Source organism: Ovis aries, chromosome 3, assembly GCF_016772045.2.
Source record: "Ovis aries strain OAR_USU_Benz2616 breed Rambouillet chromosome 3, ARS-UI_Ramb_v3.0, whole genome shotgun sequence".
NCBI classification, from domain to species: domain Eukaryota; kingdom Metazoa; phylum Chordata; class Mammalia; order Artiodactyla; family Bovidae; genus Ovis; species Ovis aries.
The window spans coordinates 131,322,117-131,349,571 of NC_056056.1; the positions used below are offsets into that span (position 1 = coordinate 131,322,117).

Below are 27,455 nucleotides of genomic sequence, written 5' to 3' on the forward strand. Positions count from 1 at the left end.
GAAGCTTGGAAAAAGAGCTCTCAAACAGAGGTCTATAAACAGAAGGAAACATCAAAGCAAGGTGAGGAAAACCAACAGTCCAGTGGCAAGACAGAGACACGTTCAACAATGAACTTCATTCAGTGAAGGAAGCCACTCAGAACTGAAGGTTTGGTGTCCATGTCAACACACACCACAGGAGGATGCTACACAACTAAACAACAAATAATAATTAAATAGTTCACAAAACTGAAAAGAGACACTGTATTTGGTGAAACAAGACGGTCATTTTAATATGGTAACAACTGGAGGCTTCTATGAGGAAGTCTTTTATTCTTTTTATAGTGCACTTTTAAAAAAAAGAATATTCTATTTACTAACAAACACCTGAATGTCCAAAGTAACTCTGCCTCTAACTCTATGGATTTTAACTGGGAGTCCTCTCAAATCTTCAGGGTAATGTATATCCCAGCCTAAGGAAATTGGTGGAACAAAAATGCCTCATTACAAGTACCACTTATCTACAACTTAACCAGCCCATCTTTGTTCGAAAGACCTGAAAGTCTCGCTCATTCTCTCTTAAGATGTATTATTTACATCATGCTGTTTAGACATTTATAAAATAAGTTTATAGATACATCTATTAAACCAGTCTCCCAGCAGAGAGCAAATCAGATAACAAAAACAAAACAAAACCAAAACAACATTGTATCATTTGTACTTAATTATATTAGATGTCTAAGGTGTTTTATCTTGAAAATGGTACTTATAAACAATATTATAGCAACCTCTGGATTGGACAACTTCTGATACAAAAAAGGAAAAGAAGTATAATTAACTAGAGCTCTACCAAACCAAGAATTATTCATCACTTTCCTATCATTCATTTAATAGATATTAATTTAATGGGATAACACAAACAAAACAGGCAAAAATCCCTGCTTTCACGGAGCTTACTTTCTAATGGAAAAAGAAACCTAGTAGGGTATTTTTCAGGAACAAATTCTGATTGATTTGAGTAAAAGCTTACTTGGTAACAACAAAATTAAATACAGATTTTGACTGATAGAAATAATTCTAAATAACAGCACATTAACCTGAAGAATGTCCACTTCACCTGCAGCTAACACTAATTAAGTGCCTAACATTTATTTTGTATGATCACATTTAACCATCACACCAAATGTGATTATCATTCCCACTTTCAAGAAGAAACCAAGGCTTGATTAATTTCTCCAAGAGCACAGTTAGTGGCAGAAGCACAATTCTTAACCACTAGCCAATTAGTCGCATTCATTCACCCAATAACATTTACTGGGGGCCTTCCACACAATAGGAATGATGGGAAACTCAGAAGATATCCCTGGGTTGGGAAGATCCCCCCTGGGAAAGGGAATGGCAACTCACTGCAGTATTCTTGCCTGGAGAATCCCATGGATAGAGGAGCCTGGCAGGCTACAGTCCATGGGGTCACAAAGAGTTGGACATGACTGAGCAGCTAACACTTTTACTTTTTTTTTCTTTTCTGAAACTACAGGATCGTTGCCCTCACCTAGCTTACATTTTAGAAAGTGAAGTAAAGTGAAAGTCGCTCAGTCATGTCCGACTCTGTGACTCCATGGACTGTAGCCCGCCAGGCTCCTCTGTCCAAGGGAATCTTCAGACCAGAAATACTGGAGTGGGTTGCCATTTCCTTCTCCAGGGGATCTTCCTAACCCAAGGATCGAACCCAGGTCTCCCACATTGCAGGCAGATTATCATCTGAGCCACCAGGGAAGCCCTATATTTTAGACGAGACTAAAACCAAACAAGTAAACAAATAGATAAACAATATGTGTGAAGTACCAAGAAGAAAACAAACACAGGAAAGTTGAAAAGGATGGTCAAAGACCTCTTTGAGAAAGTCACCTTAAGCTCAATTGGAAGGATAAAGAAAGAACTAGCTTGAACGAACGAAGGAAGGATAAATATTCCAGGAAACTGCACTGGCAAAATCTCTCAGCAGAAATAACCTTAGCACTGAACTAAAAACTGAAGGCAGGCCACGATGGGACAGAACATAGTCTTTTACAAGTGAGAGAAGGCCTTCCTCTCTTTCACTGCCTTTTCATCTCATTGCTGCTGCTACTGCTAAGTCACTTCAGTCGTGTCCGACTCTGTATGACCCCATAAGACAGCAGCCCACCAGGCTCCCTCATCCCTGGGATTCTCCAGGCAAAACACTGGAGTGGGCTGCCATTTCCTTCTCCAATGCATGAAAGTGAAGTCGCTCAGTCGTGTCTGACCCTCATCTCATTACTAGAAGCCAAATACAGAGCACCTTACAGGCACAGGGAACAGTAACTTACTATCCAAATTAGATTATTTCTGACAGTAGAAGGAAGCTCTATTAATAATATTTGTTGCTGCTGTTTAGTCACTAAGTCATGTCTGACTCTTTTCCAACCCCATGGACTGTAGTCCACCAGGGTCCTCTGCCCATGGGATTTCCCAGGCAAGAATACTGGAGTGGGTTGCCATTCCCTTCTCCAAGGGATCTTCCTGACCTAGCAATTAAACCTACATTTCCTTCACTGGCAGGCAATTCTTTACCACTGAGTCACCTGAGAAGCCCGTTAATAATATTATGCCAAGACAATAACCAAGATGGTCAAAAGCGGACTAGGACAGATCGTCATCCTATTTACAGGACTTGGACTTGCTAAGTAACGGTTTTTATTCTTAATGCAATGGGAATCATGTAAACAGCTTAAAGCAGGAGAGTGACATGACCTAATACATATTTTAAGAAAATCACCCTTAATATTTCACATGAAAAAATATTTTAAGGGACAGACTGAAGGGGGGTAAGAGTGGAAATAGGAAGCCCAGTTAAAAGGCTGATGCTATTTTGAGTAAGAGATAATATGCTGGACTAGGATAGTGGCAGTAAAGAGGAAATAAAATCAGCAGGGTTGCTGACAGTTTGGCAAGAGAGGTGAGAGGGAGAAATGAAGAACAAATCCTAGTTTTCTGGCTTTGGCAGCTATATGGATGCCATTACTATTTTGAAAAGAGAATCTCTTTTTTCTTTGGACTCAATAGTGTATTGACTTAGAGACAGTGTGTACATTGGACCATTTTTTCAAATCCAGGTCAAAGTCTAAGTGCTCATGGTAGATACTGCAGAGTAAGGACCATATAAAACATTACTTTTATTTTATTATTATTTCTTTAAAACATTACTTTTAAAGTCTTGCTACTGCCTCGGCAGGCCCAATTTTTTCTCGCAAGCATCAGAAGAATCAAAGCCTTCAACTAAGTACACCGATTCTCAGAATTCTGAGTATACTTTAAATCACATGATCTCTACCCCAGTCTAATTCTTTCCAATGTAATATAATAAAATTCATTAGTTTAGATTTAAAATCACTTTTATGAGCTATATCACCTAGTTCATCAAATTCGAAACAAAGAAATGATAGTGAGCTACAGTGATATATTAAAGTGATATATAAAGTATTGGTGAACTACAGGGATACATTAAAATTTTGAGTGTGTCTACTATACTAGACAGTGCAGATATTGAACATTTCTGTTTCAGAGAAAGATCTATTAATGCTAATCTAGAGTCTTGAATATGGGAAACTATTAATGGGAAATCATATATAACTGAAATAATAGCTCCTCCCAAGCCACTAATATAGTGGGTTGATTTCCAAAAGTACCCACTGGGTTATCTAAAGCCTGTTAGATATTTTAAAGCAGTCATATTCTATCATTAACACAGTAGTTAATTCCCTTAGATGAAATCAGCACTCAGGATTACGACCGTCCATGAGCTACCTTTGTGGTAGGAGAGTAAACATGAGGCTTAATAGCATGATTGGAGTGTTGGATTGAAACAAGAGATGCTTTTGGCTTTACCCACATTATCCTGGTGACGAAGCCCTCTTAGCAATGGTTCAGAATCTGTCTTAATGCCTGGCTGTTAAGTCACCCACTAATGTTGGGCTCTGCTGAGTTACCCTTTGCACATACCAGACAGGATGTTAACATAAGGCTGGCAGATGATCTATTCTCACTCCTACATTAAAAGCTTAGGCAGTTTTGAAGATGTACAAATCAAGGTGAGTTATGGATGATTCACTCTCACATCACTGGGGAAGAAGCTGAGGCCATCTATCAAATCTGAGATGATAAAGGAAACATTTTGGTCTAACTGTCTATTCTCATGGTGCTTTTGTTTTGTTCCAAAAATACAGAGGTAAGAATGAGGATACTTTTTTTTTTTTTTAAATCAAACACTCTGGTAATGCTTTCATTGGGCTTGCCTTGTGGCTCAGCTGGTAAAGAATCCGCCTCCAATGCAGGAGACCTAGGTTCAATCCCTGGATTGGGAAGATCCCCTGGAGAAGGGAAAGGCTACTCAGTGACTTTCACTTCACTTCATTTCAATGCGTTTAAGTGCTTCTCTACCTACTGGAATCAGAACTTCCTTCATGAAAATGAAACCTTAGTTCAGGAGTAGAGGAAAAGGCATGTGAAAGCATCAGAATTGTGAAAAGTCTACTGCCTGGTAATATTAAAATGGATACTTCATTCACTGATGCTCTACATGGGAAGAATGAGAAGAAGAAAACAGAACAGCAATTTGAGATCCTATCGTATACTTTATAATATTAAGTTTTTTCACATACTTTATTTCACTGATTCCTCATGACCTGAGAGATGGATTTTTTTTTTTTTTCCAGCCACACCCCAGCTTGTGAGACCTTGAGTTCCCTGACCAGGTGTGGAACCTGGACCCTCAGCAGTGAAAGCTCAGAGTTCTAACCGCTAGACAGCCATGGAATTCCCCAAACTGTTTTCTAAAATTCACATACCTAGTAACAGAATCTACTTAGCTAATGCTTCTCCAAGTGTGGTCTACAAACTGTTATAGGTATACAAAGACATTGTCAAAAAAAGTAAGAATAAGGGATTAGAAACTTTTCTATCCATTTGACAAGTCATGAATTTTTATTGCATTTTACAAAAGTTTTGGTCCACCATGGGTGTGCAATTTAAACATTCATTTGCTCACCAAGGCAGTGTGAGAAGCAGTATATTAGACTACAGGCATCCTGAACATATGTTCCATGCAAGGTTTGAATAGCACAGTGAAGTTAAACAGCAATTTTTGCCTCTACCAGTTTTCCTCATTCACTTGCAGATGCTTCAAATTTCCTTGAGGAGGTCCTCTGTCTATTTAAACATGTCTATCAGGAAATATATCAAATAGATATAATGTGCTCATCCTGGAGATAAATTCTAAGTTTTCCAGAAAACAGCGATTCAGTATTGTCTTCCACCTCTCCCACTACAATTCCTTACTCAGTAGAGACAGCTGGGGCATAGCAGCCAGTGCATACGCAGTTTATTTTCAAAAGTCACTTACTTATCAAGTTTATCATTACTTTTTAAAAATTACAGTATTGTTGTCATTCAACAGCTCTGCTGCTGCTAAGTCGCTTCAGTCGTGTCCAACTCTGTGTGACCCCAGAGATGGCAGCCCACCAGGCTACCCCATCCAGGCAAGAACACTGGAGTGGGTTGCCATTTCCTTCTCCAGTGCATGAAAGTGAAAAGTGAAAGTGAAGTCGCTCAGTTGTATCTGACTCTTAGCGAACCCATGGACTGCAGCCTACCAGGCTCCTCCGTCCATGGGATTTTCCAGGCAAAAGTACTGGAGTGGGATGCCATTGCCTTCTCTGATTCAACAGCTAAGGGTGACCAAATATTGCTATATATAATATATATATATAATTGCTATATAATATATATATGATATATAATCCCTTATTCTTATTTTTATATATACATAAAAATTTTAAAAGAGAACCTACCAATATAGTCAAGAGTTACATGAAAAACAATTCATGGGAAAAACAAATTAGCAATGTTAAGAAATTTTTAAGAAAAATCTTCCAAAGCTAGAGACTTTTCACATAGGAATTAGGTCTCCATGTGCCCACTGGACCAACTACAGAGCACAGCGGATTGTTTGGTAAATGTTACCCACCTTTAAGTGTAACCCTCTTTTCATGTTTATATAAAAGAAAACAGAAAATGATATTCTTTTCAGAGACATGAATAGGTATATATTTTGTAAACCTACCACTCCTCAGTAACTCAGTTAATAATTACCATCTAAGTAAACTTGGATGGTAACTTAATTCACTTCCATGTCTTTTAAATTGTTTTCTCTATTTCAAACTTTTCTTTTCTAAATCTTAATATCCTGCTAAAATATAACTAAAACAAAGTAACATCAAAGGCACTTTAATTGCCAATAAGTAATGAAACTTGTGGAAACTTGCAGGAGTGCATGAGAAAAGTGACTATGCAGCCAGACACATTAACTGTTTCCCGACAGCTTTGTTCAAGTTTACAATGACAAAAATTGAAAACAGAACTTTAAAAATGTTTGTTTTTAAAATATCTATTTTAAGTGTCTTTCTAGGAGATTGTTCATATAGAACAGTTTTGAACATCAACATTCTTTATCCATTGCTGTGCAAAATTCTACTGAAGCAGAGACCTTCTGCAAATGGCCAAGAAGAAATATTATCCTTTTAATAACTCTTTATTACGAGGATAAAAAGTTTCAAGATTTGGAGATACAGATATGAAGGCTCTATTTTTCAGAAATCATCTGGCACACTACACATACATGAGATTAATGCACTTTAGAAAATTTCTGTCTTCACAGAAATGTGTGAATTTACTAATATAACCGTGTATTAGAAAGCACATACGTGTATATACATGTTAATTTAATGACACTGAACATATTGAAGGACAGGGAAAGACGTAAAAGAGGATAGTCAGACTTCAAGAAAATATTAGCAGATACTTACAATATGCAAAAGTTTTAACACATCCACAAACCTGTAAAAAACAGCAATGAGAGACATGTTTTAAACGAACCAATGAGGAAACAAATAGTCTTCTGAATTGGAAACTGGATACCTACACTTTTTCTGAGCTCATGATCTCTTTGGCAATATGATGGACTTTACGTTTCATTCCAGTATCTTCACCCTGTGGATAAGAGTGCATTAAGACAGCATGAACTCATAAAAGGATAAGGAAGATCAGCTTGGAGTTATTCAGATGTACATTCAAGCTCTGATACTTACAGGTTTCAAATAGAACACATTTCATACTATATAATGTCTCAAATGGCAAACATGAAGAATAAGATGTGGTTATTAAACCATGATACAGGAGAAGCTGAGAGCAATCAGTAATCCTCACTGATATCAATGCCGGATTCATGGAGTACCCTGAGGAGCCCCAGAGCCCCAGTGGGGCACACTGTTAGTGGCACAAAACTGAAGTTACATTCTGCAGGGAAAACAGACACCACATGAACGTGTGTTCTTGGGGTGCATGCAAGTAATTTTAGTTGGTAACTATTTAGTAGGCCTGTATAAGTACTTCACCTTCAGTAAAGCCACTCTAAGTCAGACAACTTAAGTGCAGAATGGAAGGTGCTCTTCCGTGGTCTATAACCCCACACATCACAGCCATAGGCTTTCTCAACTCACTGAAAATACCTTGTAGAAATATGCTCTTCCTGGAATAGACTGCTTCCTCACAGTCCTCAGCTGTGCTGATACACTAATCCTGGACATTTCCCCTCTGGAACTGAGACAATAAATTTCTGTTGTTTGGGCTTCCCTGGTAGCTCAGTGGTAAAGAATCCACCTGTCAGTGCAGGAGACATAAGAGATATGGGTTCGATCCCTGGGTTGGGAAGATCCCCTGGAGGAGGGCATAGCAACCCACTCCAGTATTCTTGACTGGAGAATCCCATGGATAGAGGAGCCTGGCGGGCTACAGTCCATGGGGTCTCAAACAGTAAGACATGACTGAGTGACTAACACGTTCATTGTAATTTGAGGTTGCAGCTGCCTCCTAATATCACTGAAGGCAGAGCTTATGTTTCTTATCCTCATCCTCTTTGTTATTCTGAAATCATTCCCGAGAGGAAGAACGTACCATTTTTACTCCATCATTTAAAAATCTGAAGTTAGTAATTCACTATCTGAAATCACTGCAGATGGTGACTACAACCATGAAATTAAAAGACACTTGTTCCTGGGAAGAAAAGCTATGACAAGCCTAGATAGCATATTAAAAAACAGAGACATTACTTTTCTGACAAAGGTCTGTCTAGTCAAAGCTATGGTTTTCCAGTAGTCATGTATGGATGCCAGAGTTGGACCATAAAGAAAGCTGAGCGACAAAGAATTGATGCTTTTAAACTGTGGTGTTGGAGAAGATGGACAGCAAGGAGATCAAACCAGTTAATCCTCAAGGAAATCAGTCCCAAATATTCATTGGAAGGACTGATGCTGAAGCTGAAGCTCCAATACTTTGGCCACCTGATGTGAAGAATTGACTCACTAGAAAAGACCCTGCTGGGAAAGATTGAAGGCAGGAGGAGAAAGGGACAACAGAGGATGAGATGGTTGGATGGCATCACCGACTCAATCGACATGAGTTTGAGCAAGCTCTTGGAGTTGGTGTTGGACAGGGAAGCCTGGTGTGCTGTAGTCCATGGGGTCACAAAGAGTCGGACACAACTGAGCAACTGAACTGAACTGATCCCTCATCTGATAGCATGGTTAGTAGGAGAAAACAGCTTCACCATCAGCTAATTCATTGCTCTGCAGCTGAAAACACTTCTCATCATTAAAACCACCAGGCAATGCATGAGACAGCGTGCTCAGGGCTGGTGCACTGGGATGACCCTGAGAGATGGGATGGGGAGAGAGGGGGAGGGGGGTTCAGGATGGGGAACACATGCACACCCATGGCTGATTCATGTTAATGTATGGCAAAAACCACTACAATACTGTAAAGTAATTAGCCTACAATTAAAATAAATTAATTAAAAATAAATAAAACCACCAGGCAACTCTTATTAATTGTCAGACTCCTACGTAACTGTCTTGGAAATTCTGATTTTGTACTTCTGAAATGGGGTATGAAAGTAGATGTTAGAAGCAGGGATTGAACATAAATAAGAAATAGCTCCAGGCTTCAAGAAGTGAAGCAAGGGAGCAAACCACACATACAAATAACTATACATAAGGACATGGACTTGCCTGGTGGCTCAGATGGTTAAAAATCTGCCCGCCATGCAAGAGACATGGGTTTGATCCCTGGGTCAAGAAGATCCCCAAGAGAAGGAAATGGCAACCCACTCCTGTATTCTTGCCTGGAGAATTCCACGGATAAAGGAACCCAGTGGGCCACAGTCCATGGGGTTGAAGAGTCCAACAGGACTGAGTGACTAACACTTGGACTTTTCATATACAAGGACAACTGTGAAACGTGCTGATATCTTGAAGGAGAGAAGGATCATAACCAGGCAGTGGTACGATCATCATCAGGAAAAGATTGACAAAGAATAAAAACTTTGATGACCTTCAGTCACTCCTTAAACAGACATAAAATACTCACATGCCAGATACTATACATATCCACTGATCAAAGCCAGAAACCTGGACTCGACTTTCTTCTCCACTCTCTATGATCACAACTGAATCACTGAGCCCTGCTCATCTGTACTTCTGAGTATCTTACTAATCCTTTCGTCTCCTTTCATCCTGCCTCCTTATTTCCGGTCTACACTACTGCAGTAATCTCAGTGGCTCCCGTGCTCTAGATTCACCCCAGCGGCAACCATTCTCTGCGCTGCCACTAGACTACGAGGTTCTTAACTGCGAATATAATCCCATCTGCTCTCAGGCGGAAGCACATCAGCAGCCCCCTATCACCGAACTTTCTTTCCTATGTGTATAAGGTACTCCACAATGAGGGTCTAGTTATCTTCACCAGTCTCATTCCTACTCCTCCAGTGTGTACTCTCGACTCCAGCCAAACTGGAACCACCTTGAAACTCCAAGTGTGCTCTGCCCTTACATGTCTGTCTTGCTTCGGCTTCCCTCCTTGCCAGCTCCACCTCCCCCAAAGATTTCTGCTCATTATATTCCAACCCATCTTTTAAAGTGGCAGGCACTCAGTTTTCTCCTTGACAAAGGCTGCCTTTATATTCTCTCCCTGCCATCCTTGGGGATGTCATTTGGATGACAAGATTACTCTCTTACTGGTGTAAAGTTTACAGAACGTAACCCGGTGGGTTGTGTTTATTTGCTGACACGTCTAAATCCTCTCTAGCCTGTGATCTTATTCACCCTTGCCCCCTTATGCACCAAGCAGAGTGCCTGGTTCACTCTCCACTTAAGATGCATGAATGAGCAAGTGTACAAGGGTGGCTACCATCTTCTCAGAATCTAAGACCAGAGAGCACTACTTTTGAGTAACAGGGAAATGTAAATTCAAACTAACAAACAAAAGGCTCATTACAGCTATTTCGTCATGTAAAAGAACAGAATGTTGGACTAGATGATTAAAGGTCTGCTGCTGCAATTCTAAACTTCTAGGAGTCTGTATATTCTGTTTTCTACTTTACCTTTTAAACTAGGAAGATGGCAGAGCTAAAGAAGGACAGAAACTACTGGAAAATGATTCAGAGGATTACAATCATTTTCAAAGTAGAGAGAAAGCCAAAGATAATAAAAAAAATAAAAATAAAAAAATAAAAAGCTCTATATTAACTCCAACTTGTAAGAACAATGATTCTGACCCAAGTCCAACTATGATGGGAGAGTACATCCCACTGTAAAACCTCAAGAGAGAGGCCTTATTTGGTGTCTTAATTTCTCTGTTAATGTAAGTCCTCAGTTAAACTACATCACATTTCAAAGGAGGCTGCCTGTTAGATAACTGCATGTCCCCAAGTACACAGTCATGGAAGTTGAAACAAGAGTCACAAATGAGATTACTTTGTTAAGGTCATAAAATAATTCAAACAAATTCCAAACAGAACCTTTGATCTGAAATTTAGTTTTATGTTCTGATCTCCTGATAACAGCCCAGCTTTGTGAATTCTTAACTGTGTTCTCTTCTTTTCATGTTTGTTCACAAGTAAAATCCAGTGAAATTTATCCATTACTTTAAAACAGAATTCGTAAAAGATCTCTGCTATAGCACTTGAGTTCTACTAAAAATAATATATGTGGAATTTAGAAAGATGGTAACAATAACCCTATATGTGAGACAGCAAAAGAGACACAGATGTATAGAAGTCTTATGGACTTTGTGGGAGAGGGAGAGGGTGGGATGATTTGGGAGAATGGCACTGAAACATGTATAATATCATATGTGAAACGAAACGCCAGTCCGGGTTTGATGCACGATACAGGATGCTCGGGGCTGGTGCACTGGGATGACCCAGAGGGATGGTATGGGGAGGAAGGAGGGAGGGGGTTCAGGATGGGGAACATGTGTACACCCGTGACGGATTCATGTTGATGATGTATGCCAAAACCAATACAATATTGTCAAGTTAAAAATAAAAAAATAAAACCTGAACAACCAGATCGCCCAAGAAACATCTCCATATCATTAAATAATCTCACAAATGAGGTGACACCATGATGAACTAAAAGAAAAAAGTCCTCAGGTTTTCACCTCTCTCTTCATGGTATGTATCATATGAGCTGTTACACAGATAAAAAAAAATGTGGGGGAGGGAGGCAGAGAAGTCAATATTTAGGAGGGGTGAATAGTGGCAAATATTCTAACCATAACGAAGCAGAATGAATAACATATCCCATTCTTAAACAATCATTTATTAAGTACTGAAAATAAAGACCACAAAATATAAAACTAAAAAATTGGAAAAGAAAAAATTTGCATGGCCATTCCTCCATCCCAAACACATTCCATCAACATCATTCAGATTCTGTGGCTCAAACCAAGTTATTAGCAGTGACAGATTTTGGCTAAAAACCTCAGTTCCGGAGGTTCCAAGGCAAGTTATTTAACCTGTTTTTAAAAAGTCCCTTTCTTCATGTGAAGAAGAGAAAAAGAGGACAGCTGTCAAATCTATATTCCAGGACGATTTTGAAGATTAAGTATAAGAACCTGCACATAGATGGGCACAGATACACAGATGTGGTAGAGGGAAGTTTTCTTGCTTTTATGCTGGCACTTTTAGCTTTCCAGGAATAACTTTTTGAACATCAGTTTGTTGTTCCTTCACAAGTGAAAGATAAGGGCGCAGTGGCCCTCATTCTTTCTTCTTTCCTTCTACTGAGTCTGGCACTTTGATGAGGGAATGTTACTGGCATCTAGACACATATTCCGGAGAAGGCAATGGCACCCCACTCCAGTACTCTTGCCTGGAAAAGCCCATGGACGGAGGAGCTTGGTAGGCTGTAGTCCACGGGATCGCTCAGAGTCAGACATGACTGAGCGACTTCACTTGCACTTTTCACTTTCACGCATTGGAGAAGGAAATGGCAACCCACTCCAGTGTTCTTGCCTGGAGAATACCAGGGACAAGGGAGCCTGGTGGGCTGCCGTCTATGGGGTCACACAGAGTTGGACACGACTGAGGTGACTTCGCAGCAGCAGCAGACACATATTCATGATGTGCCCGTTATACGTCCATGGAATGTGGTATTTGCTATAGCTTGAAATAAGTCCCTCCAAAATTAATGTTCAAGTCTTAATCCCCAGGACCTCAGAATGTGACCTGATTTGGAAATAGGCTTGCTTCAGATGGCTCAGATGGTAAAGCGTCTGTCTACAATGCGAGAGACCTGGGTTTGATTCCTGGGTTGGGAAGATTCCCTGGAGAAGGAAATGGCCACCCACTCCAGTACTCTTGCCTTGAAAATCCCATGGATGGAGGAGCTTGGTGCAGGCTACTATCCATGGGGTCGCAAAGAGTCAGGCATGACTGAGCGACTTCACTTTCTTTCTTTCTTTCTTGTTTCAGATGTAGTAAGTTAAAAATGAGGTCATTTTGGACTATGGTATGCTCTTGATCTAGTAAGACTCGTTTCCTTATAAGAAGAGGGGACACAGACACACACACAGGGAACACCCCATGTGCTGACGGGGGCAGGACTGAAGCACTGTAGCTATAAGCCAAGGGACCCTAGGGATGGCCGGCAGATCACAGGCAGAGGTAAGGAAAGACTCTACCTTAGAGCTTCCAGAGAGAGCTCGGCCTTGCCAACACCCTGATTTTGGAATTCTGACCTCCAGAACTGTTAAATAATCAGTTAATTATTAATTGTTAATTTCTGTTTTCAAGACTCTCAGTTTGCGGTACTCTGTAACAACTTCCCTACGAAACTAATACAATCTACTACAAACAGAAGCACAGACGTACATTACATGTGTTTAATGTGCAGACATTTCTTTGAGTCACGAAGATTTCCAAAGTGTTTTGGCAACTATTAGCCTGCTTGAGAGTCGAAACAACATTACTGTCCCACTGAATAAACTGAGAAATGTAAAATCAAAGAAGTTATAAAAGAAGGTCTACTCCTATGCTTCTACGCCAAAGACTTCTTTTGGAAACTATCACCTTTTCTCCTTGAGTTACTGGCTGGCTACAGCCACATTTGTGGTCTACCCTTGGCTGATGTATATGGACTACATGCTATGCATGTGCTGTGCGCAGTCGCTCAGTCGTGTCTGACTCTGTGTGACCCCGTGGGCTGTGGTCCGCCAGGCTCCTCTGTCCATGGGATTCTCCAGGCAAGAATCCTGGAGTGGGTTGCTGTGCCCTCCTACTCTGTACTAACCTTTCTCTTAGCACAATTATTTTTCCTTTACCAGGATTTTTATCTTTCTTTAACAACTTTTCTGAGATATAATTCACATTTCATAAATATATTTTTGTCTTTTTAAAATATATAACTAAATAGCTTTTTAAAATGTGCAGGGATGTGCAACCATCACCACAAGGTAAGTTTAGAACATTTTTATCACCTCAAAAGAAACTAGTGGTTCCGCCCAACTCCACGATCCAATATTTTATAGAAACGAAGTCTTGTGAATAATAAATATCAGAGTCATTGCATTCTTATCACGTACTGGACAGTATTCCAAGACTTTACACATAACAACTAATTTAGTTGACACAATTCTATGAAATAAGTACTAATTTTTCTTCATAACACTGAGTTCTTTAGCTCAAAGAGGTTAAATAATTTGCCCAAGGCTATTGAGATCATAGGTGGTGGCACTGGAATTTAAATCTAGACAATTACAAAACATGTGCCAATCACTTAAAGCTGAAAGTTAATTTAAACAAAGCAAAACTATAGTAAAGAGGAAGCACAATGGTCCGATAAATTATGACACGGGAGTTAAGTGACATGGATTTTCTCTAGGGCTTGATAAGTTTGCTATGTGAATCCTTTCAAATTCCACCTTCCCGTAACATTTCAACATATTCTGGGGATATTGCTGATAACACTATTTTTTTTTCCATTGCAACTATTTCTTTATTCAAAGAATTATGATTTAAAATGAAACATATGCATATCAAACTAGAGAAATAGTGTCATGAATTCCCATGTATCTGCGATACATCTTAAATAATTACCAGTACATGGACAATCCTGCTTCATGTATACAGAAAATACACACATAGATTATTTCAAAGCACATCTTGAGGTACTATTGACAGCAATCTTTATTCTATCCCTAAAAAGACGTGATTGAGGATGAAATGCATCTAATTCCTTTCTTTCAAGTAGAATCACTGGCAGTACAGGAAGCAATCCTAAGAAGGGTTTTTATTATCAAAAGAAAATCAAAGGACATTACCAAAAACAATTTCTCGAAAATTACTAAATAATCTCTAAATGACATGTTCTTTGAAATATGAAAACATCTCAGGCAGATATAGCAAGAATTAAATAACTAGAAAGATGTTTTATAAGGTTTTGAAAACTAAGGAAGGATTTTATGCCTATCATGATAATCAATATTACTTCTGAGTGTCCTGAGAGGCCAAAAAACACAAAAGTAAAAACTTGTAAATACCAACAACATACCTGTTTATCGTCCAGCAGATCAGGCTCCCCTTTACTAGAAGCAGAGCTGACATCATCTTCATCTGAACTGTTGCTGACTTCCTCTTCATCTGAAGGAAGGTCACCAAGACCAAGGTCCAGATCACTGTGTCCCTCCTGGGATGCTCCAGAATTGCTTTAATAAAGAATATCGCCTTAGACACCCTTGAGAACAAGAAATCCTACCAAAAACAAACTGTGAGGGCTTCCCTAGTGACTCAATGGTAAAGAACCTGCCTGCCAATGCAGAAGACACAGGTTTGAGAATTCCATGGACAGAGGAGCCTGGTGGGCTACAGTCCATGGAGTTGCAAGAGTCAGACATGGCTGAGTGACTAACACACACACACACACACACACACACACACACACACACACACACACACACACTAATTGTGAGAGGTAAGCAAAGCACATCTAAGGGATCTGGAGGGATGCAAAGAGTCAGATCAACCAAACTCTCCCTTCCCTTTCCCCATCTCAGTTGTCAAAAACCCAAATTCATCTTGGATTTAAAATGGATCACCTTGAAAAACATGTTTGTTTGTTTTACAACAAACCAGTGAATACAACATAAAAAAGGCAGACTCACAGATACAGAGAACAAACTAGTGGTTACTAGTGGCAGGGGGAAGGTACAATACATTGGGTGTAGGACAGACTCAAATGTATTACAACATGGGAAACATGGCCAATATTTTGTAATAAATATAAATGGAAAGTGATCTTTAAAAATTGTATAAAAAAACAAAAACAACACCCAATGGGGCTTTCCTGCTGGTCCAGTGGTTAGGAATCCACCTGCTAATGCAGGGGACATGGGCTCCATCCCTGGTCTGGGAAGATTCCACATGCCAAGGGGCAACCAAGCCTGTGAGCCGTACCTACTGAGCCCATGAGCCACAACTACCAAAGCCCACACAACCTGGAGCCTGTGCTCCACAAGAAGAAAAGCCACTTCAGTGAGAAGAAGCTGGTGCACCGCAACTAGAAAGTAGCTCCTGTTCTCCGCAACTAGAGAAAGTCCGCAGCAACAAGGACCTGGTGCAGCCAAAAAAATAAATACAACTGGATAAATCTTAAAAACAAAAAAACAGACCAAACCTAACATGTACTTCTGTGACAAGAAGGTGGGTAAGGAGCAAGTTTCCCAGATGCCCCTATTCTATGCTTTAATATACCCCTACTCTGGATAATCAGGTCTCTACAAACACAAACCAAGAAGCTTCATAAGAGGTGGCCTGGGTTACTGATCACGTTAATGTTTCAACATTAGAAGAGGTGTTGCTTCCTTAGGTCTCAGAGGTTCATTTTTTAAAAAAGCAATGAACAAATCTGTAAGTACTAGGAGGTAATGATGGTGACCATGATGCACAATCCACGTGCTGTTGTGAACGTGCGCCCACCTCTCTGCTCATCATTGCTGCCTTTCATGTAACCACATCTGAGGATGGGCACAGAATCCCCGGCTTGCTCCAGACCTGCTGAATCAGAAGCTCTATAGAGATGCAGGGCCCCGAAGGGATACAGGCTGGAGTTTGAAAACCCTTGTACAAGGCCATTTATCAACTCCTCTTCACCAGCCTGACATCAACAACATTTCTCACTCTGTACTGAGACAGAATTCTTGAATCTAAAAGACACTGTGGCAATCCAATCTATGAGGGGAATTCCATAGGAAAGCTCCCAAGGAAGGCAACAGAAGTAATTCTAGCTTTAGTTGTGAAGACTCAGGAAGAAAAGGACTGTAGTAACGGCTTTCCTGTTTGTAGTCTGTAAGAATATCTGCAGAACAGAAGAGTCAGGAAAAGATCCATAGAAAATCACCAGGGAAGACACTCAGGCAGAATAAGGTGACAGTTCCATGCCCTGTGGCAGGTTCCTTTTCAGGTCATGGGCAGGTCACTCAACCGCCAAGATTCCTAACAAGTCATGAGATTTTCTAACGGGAATCTTAAAAGTTAAATTTTCTGCCAGTTCCTGATTACACATTGTAGGATACAGACTTGCCTCAGAACCCATTCCTGAAGCCCAACTGCTATACACACCAGTTGGATGGAGGCAGAACGCCAAAAGAACACTCCCTCCTGCCAAAGTTACAGTTTCCTATTACTCAGGGGCAGAGGGCCTCAGGGAGTAATATCACAGCCTCAATTAGGTGGGTGCATATCTTATCACAGCTCCCCCTGGCACAGAGAAGATTCACCCCTGGGATGGTGGGTGGGGTGGACAGCAGAGCAGTCAAATCACTGGCAATATTCACTTGTCTCTTGGTGCAGGGATAGGAGCCCAACCCAGCTGGGTAATTAGGTGATTGAGATGAGAGACATTCATCCCTATAAGCAGAAGGAAATATACCTTCAACTTGCTTTTTATCTTCGTTCTTAATCTCTTCACATCCTCTGAAACCCTGCTCCTCAAAACATATTCAGTCTATTAGCAACTTCAGCATCACCAGGAAGCTTTTTAGAAAAATAAAACTGTAGTCCCGCCCCACCCCAATGAATCAGAAGCTGGTTTTAACAAAACCCCAGTAATTTGATTTTTTGGATTAGCCTATCCATGAGTTCTTTATGATTCAACAGTATAAAAATTCCAAATAGTAATACAGCTGTGGCACCTATGAGGAAATTAGGTTTATTTTGTCTAGAGAACACTGGATTAACATTCGGAGAGCTACTTTTTTTTTTTTTTGGAGAGCTATTTTAAAGAAGACAGGTTGCCACATCCATTCGCGGACACAAAAGTTCACAAAAGTTAACATTTAAGAAGAAGGGGACAAAAAGTAAATAAATAAAATATTTAAATAAGGATCAAAGAAATAAAAAGCTTTAAATATTAAAAACAAGGATCAAAATGTACCTCCATACAACTTCAGGAGATTTTCGTTCTGAAAATTGATTACCTAGAGAAAACCTTCCCTGGTCATCCTCTAACCTACTCCAAATTAGATTATCTGGCTCTTCTCAATCCTACATGCTCTTACTTGGTGGTACATTTTTTCCCCCTCTCATTAAAATGTAAACTGTTAAGGACAAAGAAATTGTCTTTTTCAGTTGAACTGCCATCACGTTACTTGATATGTAATATGCCCTCAATACATTTTTATTGAATGAATGAAACCAATGGGTATTAAATTGCAGAAGTTCAGATAATGTATGTGGTACTGGTGATGCCAGATAAAGGCCTGGAGCAGGGGGAATACTGGAAAAATGATGGTTTTTAAAAGAAAAAGGATCTCTGGGCATCATCATCAATGGTACAGAAGAATGCTGGTATTCACAAAACAAAAAAACCATATTGCCTACCAAAGGAATCTCTTGTGAGTAGTTAATGGGAAACAAGCTTGGAGAAGATGACAGGTGCCAAGCTGTCAAGAAGCATGAAGAGTTTATACGCATCTTACAGGCCTTCAGCAAGGAGAGTGAGACCTTCCAGTGGACCTCAGAGATCTCCTCAATATATCTCCAAGATGCATGTCAGTACCACACGTCTTTCTTTTTTTAAAAAAGTCTTCAGTGGGTTTGTTACAATATTGCTCCTGTTTTATGTTTCACTTTTCCTGGATGAGAGGCATGTAGGATCTTAGTTCCCTGACCAGGGATCGAACCTGCACCCCTTATACTGCAAGATGAAGTCTTAACCACTAGACTACCAGGGAAGTCCCTATACATCTTTCTTATTAGTGCCAACAGAGAAGACAATGGCACCTCTTCCATCAGTCAAGTTTTGTAAGCACAGTACCTACCCCTCTCTCCCTATATCCCACCCCCTTCAAGCAGAGGAAAGGATATTGTTGTTTATTAGAATCAGTGAGGTCATCTTACAATTTCAGAGCCTAAGTCGAAGCTAAAGCAGCTCCCCACATACCTGGATGGTAAACAGTAGAGATCAATTATGGTTTCTGAAGCTTAAGAGGGAGGAACTTTTGTAGACCAAAATAGGGTTTTGCTGCTGCTAAGTCGCTTTAGTCGTGTCTGACTCTGTGTGACCCCATAGACGGCAGCCCACCAGGCTCCCCCGTCCCTGGGATTCTCCAGGCAAGAACACTAGGAGTATTAATTTTGTAACCTCAAACCAATGAACTGAAATGGAGATAGGCAGAGTGACAGAAAGGGAGAAAGACCCCGGAGGTAATTTCCATAGTGCAGGCAGCCTGAGCCAGGGAGGCTACATCAGAAATTGAGAGGAAGGGCTGAACATACAAGGAAAACACATCACCAGAGCTAGGGCAAAGAGGGGCGAAAAACTCAAGTCTTCCTTCAAGGTCTCATCAACAGCCACCAGCAGAATGAGGGAGACACATCAATTGAAACAGAAATATACCAACAAAGGATTTGATTTTAAAAGAAAATGGAGTCAGCAGCAAAATCAGGAAAGATGCCACCTAGAACCCACATACATGCTCATCTCTCCATGACTAAACAGAGAAAAACTGTTGATTACTCTATTTTCCCATATAACCGTGAATTTTCAAACCTATCTAATAATTTTAGATTCTTGATAATGAAACATGGATTTCTTGCCTATGCTAGTCACTGAGTTCAGGCTCCTCCATTCCTTACACTCCCTTCCCACTCTCAGAAAGATAACATCCTAACACAGTCTGCTTTTAGGGTTAAAGGGACAAGACATAGTGTTTCCTCCACACTTTCCTGCCTAGTTATTACATAATTTGACAACTGAAATAAAAGGACAGTAAGCTGCAAAAACAACCAAAACAGAGTCACAACTGGGCTCTCCTTTCGCAGGCCATCGTTTCCAAAAGTACACTCGGATAAAAACAGAGACAAGGAGAGCCAGAAGTAAATTTCTACTAATTTAGGTAACTGTTCCCTCAATCTCACATGCCAAGGATCCTTGCAATTGGAGTGGTGATTATTTACTGTCATCACTTAAAAAAAAAATTGACTTTTTTGTTCATGTTATTTTCTGTATATACACAGTACATTTTATACTGGAAGTATATCAAATTTCTCTTTTTAACACATCAAGGATGATCTCTCTTTTTAAAAAGTAATTCTTTAAAAAAAAGATTCCTATTTTATTTCCTCAAAGAGTTTTTAGAAACATAAAACCTGCACGGAGCCAAGCTAGGCATAAAAGTTGCTAGGGTTCACCAACAAAACATCCTAGTGAACCTCTATTAAATTAGAGTCTAGCAAGGGGAGGGGAGAAAGCCAAGGATGACGCAGAAATGAAAAGAGGAGCGGAATCAACAGAACACGTTTTCAAAGCACTGAAAGCAGTTTTGGCAAATCCAGTTACCTTTTACCTCTCTTGCCTGTGATCTTATTTTGGAGTCCCTTAAACAAAGAAAATCCCCCTGCAACACAGGAGACCCAGGTTCGATCCCTGGGTCGGGAAGATCCCCTGGAGAAGGAAGTGGTGACCCACTCCAGTATTACTGCTTGGAGAATCCCATCAACAGAGGACCCTGGTGGGCTACGGTCTATGGGGTGGCAAAGAGTCGGACACGACCGAGCAACTAAACAACAACAAAACAAAGAATATTCCATGTAATTTCTCCAAGTGTGAAAACAAGAAATTCACTCCAATATTCTCACCTTCAAAGTTTCTCTCGAATTTTCAAGTGACAACACGTAAATCCAACTTTCTGTCATCTTTCGTCTCTTCTTTCTACTCCTCGACCAAACTGAACAGAACACCTGCTAGTCTTCAAGATTTCAAAATTATTTTGCAAATGCTGTCTCATTATGACTTGGTGATTATGAACCCACTCCAGTATTCTCGTCTGGAAAATTCCATGGATTGAGGAGCCTGGTAGGCTATACAGTTCATGGATTTGCAAAGAGTCGGACACGACTGAGCAACTTCACTTCACTTAGCTACTTTCATATTTATCACAGAGTAAGTGGGGAAAATGATCAAGGAAAACTTGAAGGATGAACCAGGAAAAAAATTTTTTAAATAAGTCATATATTATAAAATGTAAAGTATATAAGACAGGCTTACAATTTTAACTGGAAAATTGTTTCTATTTAGTTTCCCCAGAAAACTTTCTACTCTTTCACTTCAGTTCCTTTATGGAATTGCAGATTCCACTGTCAAGTTGAAAACTAGGCATTAAATCAACAACAAATTTTTAAAACCATTCATCTTCTTATTTTCAGGTCCTCTTCTCAATTATCCAGTATGTGTGGAATTTTCTCTACCCACTACGCACATGACTACCCCCAAAATAAGAAAAGATTTCTCTCTACTTCTTTTAGGAAATATGGAACAACTCAGGAATTTGCCCTACATAACATTTTCATCCTCTAACAAAGCAAGACTCATAATCACGTCATGATTTCAGGTTTTCCAAACACAAGATCTTGCATGATTATTTTCTGTCTGTGCAGAGCCAGAGTGACAGAACACAAAAGCCAAGAGATAACAAAGAGTTTGAGACAAATTTATCTGACTTCAACAAAGCTCAAGTTCCACAGGTGTAACCCTTCTGGGCTCAGATCATCTGATAGGTCGTCTTCATCGCTAACTGTTTTGACTAAAAATAAACACTGGTGTCTCCATAATAAGTAAGGCTGAGACTTTTATTACTGATTTCAGAAAAAGAAATCACACACACACACACACACACAGATATAAAGAAAGAAAAGCAAAAGGGAAAAATGACTGTCTGAGGAGGCCTTACAAATAGCTGAGAAAAGAAGTGAAAGCCAAAGGAGAAAAGAAAGATATATGCATCTGAATGTAGAGTTTCAAAGAATAGCAAGGAGAGGTAACAAAGCCTTCCTATAGGAAAGACTAGAGATCGCTTCATGAAAATCAGAGATATCAAGAGAACATTTCATGCAAAAATGGGCAAAATAAAGGACAGAAATGGTACGGACCTAACAGAAGCAGAAGAGATTAACAAGAGGTGGCAAGAATACACAGAAGAAATATACAAAAAAGACCTAATGACACAGATAATCACGATGGTGTGATCACTCACCTAGAGCCAGACATCCTGGAATGTGAAGTCAAGTGGGCCCTAGGAAGCATCACTACGAACAAAGGTAGTGGAAGTGATGGAATTCCAGCTGAGCTATTTCAAATCCTAAAAGATGATGCTGTGAAAGTGCTGCACTCAATACGCCAGCAAATTTGGAAAACTCAGCAGTGGCTACAAGATTGGAAAAGGTCAGTTTTCATCTAATCCCAAAGAAAGCCAATTCCAAAGAATGCTCAAACAACTGCACAATTGCACTCATCTCAAACGCTAGCAAAGTAATGCTCAAAATTCTCCAAGCCAGGCTTCAACAGTACATGAACTGAGAATTTCCAGATGTTTAAGTTGGATTTAGAAAAGGCAGAGGAACCAGAGATTAAATTGACATCTGTTGGGTCACAGAAAAAGCAAGAGAATTCCAGAAAAACATCTACTTCTGCTTCATTGACTATACTAAAGCCTTTGACTGGGTGGATCATAATAAACTGTGGAAAATCTTAAAGAGACAGGAATATCAGACCACCTTAGCTGTCTCCTGAAAACATGTATGCAGGTCAAGAAGCAATAGTTAGAATTGGAAATGGAATAACAGACCGGTGCCAAACTGGGAAAAGAGTCTGTCAGGGTTATATATTGTCACCTTGTTTATTTAACTTATATGCAGAGTACATCATGAGAAACACTGGGCTGGAAGAAGCACAAGCTCGAATCAAGATTGCTGGTAGAATCAAGATTGCTACGCAGATGATACCATCCTTTTGGCAGAAAGTGAAGAACTAAAGAGCCTCTTGAAAGCTAAAGAGGAGTGAAAAAGCTGGCTTAAAATTCAACATTCAAAAAATAAAGACCATGGCGTCCAGTCCCATCACTTCATGGCAAATAGATGGGGAAAGAGTGAGGAGATTATTTTCTTGGGCCCCAAAATCACCACAGACGGTGACTGCAGTCATGATATTAAAAGATGCTTGCTCCTTGGAAGAAAAGCTATGACTAACCTAGACAGCATATTAAAAAGCACCAGAGACATTACTTTTAGACAAAGGTCTGTATAGTCAAAGCTACGGTTTTTCCAGTAGTCATGTATGGATCTGAGAGCTGGACCATAAAGAAGGTTGAGCATGGAAGAACTGATGCTTTCAAACTGTGGTGCTGGAGAAGACTCTTGAGAGTCCCTTGGACTGCAAGGATATTAAACCAGTCCATTTTAAAAGCAATCAATTCTGAATATTCACTGCAAGGACTGATACTGAAACTCTAATATTTTGGCCACCTGATGCAAAGAGCCAACTCATTAGAAAGGACACTGATGCTGGGAAAGATTGAAGGCAGAAGGAGATGGGGACGACAGAGGACGAGATGGTTAGACAGCATCACTGACTCAATGGCCATGAGTTTGAACAAGCTCTGGGAGATGGTAAAGGACAGGGAAGCTTGACATGCTGCAGTCCATGGGGTCACAAAGAGTAGGACATGACTGAAGCGACTTAGCAGCAGCAGCAGCATGTACTATATTAACTTTTTAGAGTTAAATGCTTTAATAACCACAAAATATAAATAAATAAAATCACTAAAATAAGGGATAGGACAGGAGGTGTTTGTTACCAAAAAGAAGTTAAAAAAAAAAAAAAACTTGCAGCATAAAATGTACATAATTAGTGTTTTTACTCATTGTCAATGAGCAAAAACATCCAAGCCTTTAAAACAAGGTATTAACATCCAAGCCTTTAAAACTAGCAAGCTGGAGATCTATAGCCTTAGAAAAACAAACCAGAGGAAAATATCCAGTGTCCACTGAAATGTAAACTAGATTATTTAAAAACTGGCTTCAGAAAACAACAACAAATAAAACAACAAAAAACTAGCTTTGTGTAATGAACTTTGAAAATCAGGTCTGCGTCATTTTCCAGGGGCAACTTCTACCGTCATAAATTCAACATTCATCCCCTTCCCCAGAAACACATTTATTACTAGGATTCTTTTTTGCTTATTTAATTATAATTGAAGGATAACTGCTTTAAAATATTGGTTTCATTTCTGTCTTACATCAACATGAGTAAGCCATAGGTGTACACATGTCCCTTCCCCCTTAAATGTCCCTCCCACCCTTTCCTACCCCTCTATCAACGTTGTTCAGTTCAGTTCAGTCGCTCACTCATGTCCACCTTTTTGAGACCCCATGAACCACAGCACGCCAGGCCTCCCTGTCCATCACCAACTCCCGAAGTTCACTCAAACACATGTCCATTGAGCTGGTGATGCCATCCAACCATCTCATCCTCTGTCATCTCCTTCTCCTCCCACCTTCAATCTTTCCCAGCATCAGGGTCTTTTCAAATGAGTCAGCTCTCTGCATCAGGTGGCCAAAGTATTGGAGTTTCAGCTTCAACAACAGTCCTTCCAAAGAACACCCAGGACTGATCTCCTTTAGAATGGACTGGTTGGATCTCCTTGCAGTCCAAGGGACTCTCAAGAGTCTTCTCCAACACCACAGTTCAAAAGCATCAATTCTTCAGCACTCAGCTTTCTTTATAGTCCAACTCTCACATCCATACATGACCACTGGAAAACCATAGCCTTAACTAAACGGATCTTTGTTGACAAAGTAATGTTTCTGCATTGAAATATGCTGTCTAGGTTGGTCATAACTTTTCTTCCAAGGAGTAAGTGTCTTTAAATTTCATGGCTGCAATCACCATCTGCAGTGATTCTGGAGCCCCCCAAAATAAAGTCTGACACTGTTTCCACTGTTTCCCCATCTATGTGCGATGAAGTGATGGACTGGATGCCATGATCTTAGTTTTCTGAATGCTGAGCTTTAAGCCAACGTTTTCACTCTCCTCTTTCACTTTCATCAAGAGGCTCTTTGGTTCTTCTTTGCTTTCTGCCATAAGGGTGGTGTCATCTGCATATCTGAGGTTATTGATATTTCTCCTGGCAATCTTGATTCCAGCTTGTGCTTCTTCCAGCCCAGTGTTTCTCATGATGTCCTCTGCATATAAGTTAAATAAGAAGGGTGACAATATACAGCCTTGACGTACTCCTCTTCCTATCTGGAACCAGTCTGTTGTTCCATGTCCAGTTCTAACTGCTGCTTCCTGACCGGCATATAGGTTTCTCAAGAGGCAGGTCAAGTGTTCTGGTATTCCCATCTCTTTCAGAATTTTCTACAGTTTACTGTGATCCACACAAAGTATTTGGCATAGTCAATAAAGCAGAAATAGATGTTTCTTTGGAACTCTCTTGCTTTTTCAATGATCCAGCAGATGTTGTCAATTTAATCTCTGGTTCCTCTGCCTTTTCTAAAACCAGCTTGAACATCTGGAAGTTCACAGTTCACGTATTGCTGAAGCCTGGCTTGGAGAATTTTGAGCATTACTTTACTAGTGTGTGAGATGAGTGCAACTGTGTGGTAGTTTGAGCATTTTTGGGCATTGCCTTCCTTTATGATTGGAATGAAAACTGACCTTTTCCAGTCCTGTGGCTACTGCTGAGTTTTCCAAATTTGCTGGCATATTGAGTGCAGCACTTTCACAGCATCATCTTTTAGGATTTGAAACAGCTGTACTGGAATTCCATCACCTCCACTAGCTTTGTTCATAGTGATGCTTCCTAAGGCCCACTTGACTTCACATTCCAGGATGTCTGGCTCTAGGTGAGTGATCACATCATCGTTATTATCTGTGTCGTGAAGATCTAGGTTGTTACTGAGTCCCAGTTTGAGTTCCCTGAGTCATACAGCAAATTTCCACTGGCTATCTATTTTACATATGGTAGTGAATATGCTTCCATGTTTCTCTCTGCATTCGTCTTACCCTCTCCTTCCTGCCCCTCACCCGTGTCCCTTAAGTCTGCTCTCTATGTCTGCATCCCCACTGCTGCCCTGCAAATAGGTTCATCAGTACCATCTTTCTATTACTAGGGTTCTTCAGATTGTATTCTCCTGACAGAAACAAAATCAAGATCAGTACCCTGAGGCTGTTATTTAAAATACAGTCACAGAAGGACAAGGGCTTCCCAGGTGACTCAGTGGTAAAGAATCTGCCTGCCTAATCAGGATCCGGAGAGGCAGGTTTGATCCCTGGGTGGTAATATCCCCTGGAGGAAGAAATGGCAACCTACTCTAGTATTCCTGCCTGGAAAATCCCATGGACAGAGGAGCCTGGTGTGCTGCAGTCCATGGGGCCACAAAGAGTCGGACACGACTAAATGACAGCACATATACGCATGGAGGGACAACTCTGAAAACTAGCTAGAAAGCAAAATGGAATTCAAAATTCCTTAAAGTAGAAGATAACCTACCCAGATGCGAGCACTTGACGTAAGCAGATTCCAGAGTCAGTAAGGTTTAACCACAAAACAAGCAGTTTTAAAAGAAGTTTCCATCAATGGCCGTTAGTAGGAGGCTGGTTAAATAAACTGGGCATATTCATACAATGATATACTAAACAGCTATTTTAAAAATGAAACAGTTCTATGCACAATGGTATAGGTTGCTCTCCAACAATATTGCAAGGTTCAAAAGGAGTCAAGGCACAGAGCAGTGTGCATCCATCTGTGTAAAAAGGAAAAACACACACATATATGTGCCTATGTGTCTATCTACATAAATATATGCATATAAAAGGTATGCAGACAGGCTGCTGCTGCTGCTAAGTTGCTTCAGTCGTGTCCGACTCTGTGTGACCCCATAGACGGCAGCCCACCAGGCTCCCCCGTCCCCGGGATTCTCCAGGCAAGAACACTGGAGTGGGCTGCCATTTCCTTCTCCAATGCATGAAAGTGAAGTCGCTCAGTTGTGTCCGACTCTTAGCGACCCCATGGACTGCAGCCTACCAGGCTTCTCCGCCCATGGGATTTTCTGGGCAAGAATACTGGAGTGGGGTGCCATTGCCTTCTCTAGGGGATCTTCCTGACCTAGGGATTGAACCCAGGTCTCCCACATTGCAGGCAGACGCTTTAACCAGGGAAGCCTGAAAGAGTCACAAGAAACTGATAAAAATCATTGCCTCTGGGGCTACAGTCTGAGATGAGAGACTTCATTATTTACCCTTTCCTGCTTAAAAAAAAAAAAAAAAAAAAAATTTCTACTTACTTTTTCAAAGACAACACACACACATCCCAAACTCAGAAACTGTAAAGTTTTAATTCGAGCACCAACTCTTTAGGCATTCTGCCCACACCCCAGGTTTAGATTTCTGCGTATTTTCAAGACTGTCTTTATTTTTTCCCTTTAATTGCTTCTTACATGGGAAAGATACATAGATTATGCCTTCTCTTATAGTTAGTATGTAGGGACTTATTTAGGAAAACCATTGGCATGAGTCTCTAGATAATAGGTAGGAGGAGAGACCTTCTGGCCAGTCAGCTGATAGCTTTAAAAAAGAGAAAGAGAGATTGTAAAGGGATTGTTCAACAGTCTATAGAGGCCACAGAGTAACCACACAACTGTTAAGGAGACCACAGTAAACAGCACCATATTATTAGGCATCTCCCAGAGGGCTCTGTCTGGGTTGTGGGAAAACTCCTGGCCTGTAAGA

At 40.3% G+C, this 27,455-nt stretch overlaps 1 protein-coding gene across 2 annotated transcripts in view; it reads right to left on the reverse strand.

Annotated features, from left to right (window-relative positions):
* Positions 1 to 27,455, reverse strand: part of FGD6 (FYVE, RhoGEF and PH domain containing 6) — a 111,223-nt gene that overhangs the window by 50,682 nt on the left and 33,086 nt on the right. For both annotated transcript variants that reach the window (XM_042246620.2, XM_004006264.6), the window contains exons 3-5: positions 14,943 to 15,096; positions 6,977 to 7,044; positions 6,861 to 6,891 (exon numbers count right to left, since the gene is read on the reverse strand). In XM_042246620.2, coding sequence (XP_042102554.1) covers positions 6,861 to 6,891; positions 6,977 to 7,044; positions 14,943 to 15,096 — 253 coding nt within the window. The remainder of the gene's footprint in view (positions 1 to 6,860; positions 6,892 to 6,976; positions 7,045 to 14,942; positions 15,097 to 27,455) is intronic.